The sequence below is a fragment of the Sphaerodactylus townsendi genome, unplaced genomic scaffold (assembly GCF_021028975.2).
Source record: "Sphaerodactylus townsendi isolate TG3544 unplaced genomic scaffold, MPM_Stown_v2.3 scaffold_508, whole genome shotgun sequence".
NCBI classification, from domain to species: domain Eukaryota; kingdom Metazoa; phylum Chordata; class Lepidosauria; order Squamata; family Sphaerodactylidae; genus Sphaerodactylus; species Sphaerodactylus townsendi.
The window spans coordinates 7,501-13,231 of NW_025950702.1; the positions used below are offsets into that span (position 1 = coordinate 7,501).

Genomic DNA, 5,731 nt, shown 5'->3' on the forward strand with positions numbered 1-5,731 from the left:
TGGCGAACCTTTGGCACTCCAGATGTTATGGGCGACAATTTCCAGCAGCTCCCATCATGCTGGCAGGGGCTGATGGGAATTGTAGTCCATAACATCTGGAGCGCCAAAGGTTCGCCACCACGGGCCTAAGGCTACTCCGTGATGATTATGGCTGCATGAAGGGTTTAAACCCGTCTCTCTCTCACCCTACTCTGATGTTATAGGTGCTACTGACTCTGCTTTCATTTAGCATGTTTTTATCCTGCCCTCCGGTTACATTAAGGAGCTCAGCATGGTGTGCGTCGGTCTTCCCTCCCCTCTTCTGTTTTCACAACAACCCTGTGAGGTTTATTGGGGCTGAGAGAGAGTGAATGGCTCAAAATTACGCTGTGAGTTTTTACAGTAGAGGGAGGATCTAACCCTGTAAGTAAGTCTCTGCTGCTACTGGGTGTTGTGGGCTGATTTTGGCAACAAGGCTGTTCTTGGTACCTAGATTTTGGGACCAAGTGAAAGGTTGTGGTGGTGGATTGTGCCATCAAGTCGCAGCCGGTTGTCATGATCAGTCTCTGTTTGATTCTGCCGTGTCTCCTGGCCAGGATGTGAGAACCCTTCTTTTCACGTTCCCCTCCCTGCTGTGCTCATGTTTTTCCACTTTGCTTCTCAGGCAATGCCTTATCAGCTCATTAAGCACCTGCTGTGGTAGCTCTGTCAGCAGTGTGAAGTGTAGGTTGTTATGACCCTGGGGACCAGGGGAGGTGGTTTTTAAATATGGATATACTATTGATCTATATAGGACAGTGATGGCGAACCTATGGCACGGGTGCCAGAGGTGGCACTCAGAGCCCTCTCTGAGGGCACGCACAAACAAAGTTCATCGTGTGGGGGGGAAATTGCCCCCCCAACACATCTAGGCTGGCCTGGGCTGCTGGGCTTGATTATTAGCATTAAACCTAAGACCTAGTTTTGGGGAAGCAGTGTAGGTAACCCTGTTAAGTGCTGTTAAACCCCACTGATTTTCATGCAAAGAACTAAAGCGCGATCCTTTACCTGGGAGTAAGCTTGGTTGCTTGCTTCTGAGAAAACCCTCCTAGGGTCTTGATTCACCCATTGGAAGAGTTGCACGGTTGCTTCAAAGCAAAGCCAACAACTACCACCAAGCTTACTTGCGAGTAACACGCACCTTGGAGCCAACCATTTTTTCTAAACTAAAACCTCAGTATTCAGGTTAAATTGCCATGTTGGCACTTTGCAATAAATAAGTGGGTTTTGGGTTGCAGTTTGGGCACTCGGTCTCGAAAAGGTTTGCCATCACTGAGATAGGATATGTCATAATATGTAGAAAATGTTGAGTTTGCTTCTAGAATGGCATTTGAATGTTCAACTGATAGAATCTCTTTGTTCATTTTAGGACTTATCAATGACCATAAAAATGTCCATGGGAACGCACCAGCCGTCTCCCAACCGACTCCAGCACCCAGGTGGAGGAATCCCCGGCCACCTTCTTTTAGCAACCAAACGGTTTTCTCTGCTAGATATTCCCAGCAAGGCCAAAGGGATTTTCAGCCTCACCGACACAATGCCTGGAGGAAGAAATATTCTCTCGTCAACGTGCCACCTCGAACCATGCTCAACCCTGGCGGGAGCATTTCATCCAGCGATTTAGGGTTGGGCCCGAACCACGGAACCCGCACGGCAGAGGAGCCACAGCCGGTGCTTTCAGAAAGAAGGGTGGACGTTGCTGCGGATGGTAACATAACTGTTGGGGTACATACGGGCTCAGTCGTAAGAATTCCTATGCCCCAGGGTGGTCCCTCTGAAGCAGCCGAGGGCCCTTCTACTTCCAGAAGATGCGAAACCTCTGCTTTGGCTCCAGATGTTCCTTCAAAAGAGAGCAAACGGAAACGTCTCTCAACCGTGCCCCACCCGTTGCCTCCTCGGACTGTTGCTAGGGGGAGGGATGACTCTCTTTCGGTGCGTCTCAAGGGGTCTGTGCCTTCGGGAGTAGTTCAGGGGGCATCAGACTCGACTCTGTTGAAGACAATCAGTGAGCAGGCGATCACGTTGAAAACTGAGCCTCAGCAGCCAAAGGTCTTACCTGGCCATGAACCAGGACGCCTTTCGGCAAGGAAGAAACCAGCATTGCAGGAGACAGCTCTGCGCACCTCACAACAGGTGCCTGTGGCAGTGGCCAAAATGAAGACGGAGCGGATAGCTGAGACAACTAGTTTACACCCTGCTTCAGTTCGGGACGCTCCTTCAGCAGGTGAGGGGACTCCCTCCAAGAACAAGTTTTCTGCACCTGTGCTCCAGACAGCTCCAACCTTGCTGGCCCCCACAAAATCTCCCAAGTTCAGGAAGACCAACTACACCTGGGTGGCCAACCCGAGCAAATGTCCCTGTGCTTCAAAGCGGTGGTCGGCTTCCAGAGCCTCTGAAAGCGGCCAGAAGCTTGCCGGCGGGGCAGAGAGGCCCACCAAGTTAGCGCCAAGAGCGGACTTGGGAGCAAAGCAGAAAAGGTCTGGCCCGCATTTGAAGCAGGGCATGTCCTCCAGCAAGTACAAGTGGAAGGCGTCCAGCCCCCGGCTTTCCCCTTCCCCATCCGCCTCTGCGTTCACGTGGCAGCGCGAAGAACGCGGTGGGCCGCCCGCCCCCCACTTCTCAGGAGCCAGCTCCTCCCTTCCAGCTGCGAGCCGAGTGCCTTTTGGTCGCGGCGATCCGAAACCAACGTTTGGGAATGCCAGCTTTCTCAATTACAAGTTGAAGAGCCGGACCAAAATCATCAAAAGGAAGGGGAGCGCCAGGTAAGCCGTTTGTTCCCTGGAGTGGACGCTGCAGTCGGCTGCTCCAGTTTTGCAGCAGAGATAAATGGCGTGCTTCACCTTTCCTGGAGTTGTAAAACATGCGTGGATAATACGAAGCTTTCAGAAAGCCAGTGCAATTCTGGGATATGTCCCAAATCGGTCTCTGCACTCGGCAGACCAACCTACTGGTGATCCCTGGCCCCTCAATGATATGGCTGGCCTCCACCCGGGCCAGAGCCTTTACAGTTCTGGCCCCTGCCTGGTGGAACGCTCTCCCGCCAGCTGTCCGGGCCCTGCGGGATCTCGCTGAGTTCCGCAGGGCCTGCAAGACTGAGCTGTTCCACCGGGCCTTTGGGGGAGACTAGCCGTTGATAGGGGCCCTTCCTTCTTCCTTCTTTGTTGCCTATAACATCATGTGGCTCCTACCGCCCCCCTTCCCTGGGGTTCTCGGGGGTTTTCTTGAGGGAACTGATAGTAGGCGCCATCTTGAGTTATTAAACTAATCAATTAATAATGCTGCATTTTAATGGGGTTGGGTTTATTTTTATTAGAGCCGTATTAACTTATATTTATTGTATTTTAACCTGATATTGTGCTCCTCCTATATGTTGTGAACCGCCCTGAGCCCTTGGGGGGAGGGCGGTCTATAAACCCAATAAATAACAACAACAACAACAACAATAATAAGAGTATAGTGTCTAGATCCGTGGTGGCGAACCTTTGGCACTCCAGATGTTATGGACTACAATTCCCATCAGGCCCTGCCAATTGGCCATGCTGGCAGTGGCTGATGGGAATTGTAGTCCATAACATCTGGAGTGCCAAAGGTTCGTCACCACTGGTCTAGATCAAGGGAATTGTACCACTCTACTCTGCATTAGTCAGACCTCACCTAGAGTTCTGGGCACTGCAATTGAAGAAGGATATTGACAAGCTCGAATGGGTCCAGAGGAAGGCAACCAAAATGGTCAAAGGTCTGGAATCCATACCCTATGAAGAGAGACTTAGGGAGCTGGGGATGTTTAGTCTGGAGAAGCGAAGGGACGTGGTAGCCATGTTTAGATATTTGAAGGGATGCCAGGTCGAAGAGGGAGCAAGCTTGTTTTCTGCTGCTCCAGAGGCCAGGAAACGGAGTAATGGAGTCGAGGTGAAGGAAAAGAGATCTCACCTAAACATTAGGAAGAATTTTCTGATGGTCAGGGCTGTCCAACAGTGGAATTCCCTGCCTCAAAGAATGGTGGAATCTCCTTTAGAGGTTTTTAAAGGGAGACTGAATGTACATATGTCAGGAGTGCTTTGATTGTGTGTTCCTGCATGGCAGGGGGTTGGACTTAATGGCCTTTGGGGTCTCTTCCAACTCTATGATTCTATAAGATGTAGTGAGTGTGAGAGGAGTCTGTTCAGATGATAGGATATTATATATCTGTTTGGGACTCCAGCTGCGGCTGTGTAGCCTGGGCAAATAGCATAAAGGAGACCTGGAAAGCCGTCGCATCAGTGAGGACTTGCAGTGGAACTGAAAATAAAATCCTTGTATAATTCAGATTTGCAGGAGTTTATGTGATGCTTGTGACTTTCCCAGATCCAGAGTCCAGTAGCACTTCTGGGGCCGCACTGCTTCAGTGTGCCCTGATGCAATTGCATGTCTGAATGTTCCTCATGATGCAATTGCATGTCTGAATGTTCCTTCTGAAGCCAGCTGGATGACCCTGGGCCCGTCACAGTTCTCTCTCCGAATGCCCTCAGCCTCACCTGCCTCATCAGGTGTGTGTTGGGGGGAGAGGAAGGGATTATGTGGACTTTTGTCCTGAAACGCAGACTGCCTTGGGTCACCTGGTGCAGTTTGGCTTCATCTCTTGCAGGCTGCGGAGCTACGAGGGCTTCTTTTTTATCCAGCACTGTGGAGAGATGGTAGCAGCTGGGCTGCTTGTTGCTATACTGTTTATTGGTTAGGACCAAGAAAATGCTACTCAGCACGGGGTGGGCAGGCTTGTGCTTCTGGCCAACCAGATTTGCTTTCAGTTCACCGGATTCGGCAGGGCTGGAGAGGAGGGTGCGCAGGGGCCAAAGAGGGGCGGGCATCTTAGAAGAGGCAGTTGTCAGATGAAGACGGTTCTTTTCATTTGAAGAACTATGTTTCTCGGTAGCAGAGAGCGAGAGGTGCTTATTTGCACCTGAGTGCCATTTTTATTTATTTATTTGTTGGATTTACCCTGTTTCCCCGAATATAAGACATCCCCGGAAAATAAGACGTAGTAGAGGTTTTGCTGAAGTGCGAAATATAAGGCATCCCCCGAAAGTAAGACGTAGCAAAGTTTTTGTTTGGAAGCATGCCCATCGAACACAACACAGAACAATAAGACATCCCCTGAAAATAAGACACAGTGCATCTTTGGGAACAAAAATTAATATAAGACACTGTCTTATATTCGGGGAAACACGGTATAGGCCGCCTCACCCCCGAAGGGCTCGAGGCGGCTCACAGTATGGCTGTTCTCTAGACAGCAAACCAGTACAAAAATATAACTTAAACCCATTAAAAACTTAAGCAGCAATTGCTAGAAATAAATACAATAAATACAAATTAAAACAACAGAAGTTGTTAAAAACAGGCGCCCGATCTAAAGGCCAAAATGGGGAGGAGGTAGGCAGGGCCCAAGATGGAATCAGGGCCCGACCAAGATGGAAAAACAGGCAGCCTTTTCCTGGTCATCTTTGTTCCATGTGTCTCTGGGATTGTGTGGACCTGCTTTCTGTGCTGGGCTTCCTGCTGCAGGAACGGTGACTGTTCATGCAGTTATGGGCATATATAAATTGGCTTGTGGGGCCAATGTTTTCTGGCGAAGGACCACAGTCCCACCTCTGTGAGCACCTGTCTTGTGTCCGTTTGGGACTCTTGCAGCATTTGGGACTCTTTAGTTTGGAGAGGAGACGTCTGAGGGGGGATAGGA

The 5,731-nt window shown here is 50.1% G+C and overlaps 1 protein-coding gene across 1 annotated transcript in view; it reads left to right on the forward strand.

The window, feature by feature from the left end:
• Positions 1-2,780, forward strand: part of ZC3H3 (zinc finger CCCH-type containing 3) — a gene marked incomplete at its 3' end in the record, with an annotated part of 3,679 nt that extends 899 nt beyond the window's left edge. Inside the window, exon 2 of the mRNA XM_048483058.1 lies at positions 1,388-2,780. Within this exon, the coding sequence (XP_048339015.1) occupies positions 1,388-2,780 (1,393 nt within the window). The remainder of the gene's footprint in view (positions 1-1,387) is intronic.
• Positions 2,781-5,731: the final 2,951 nt, after the last annotated feature.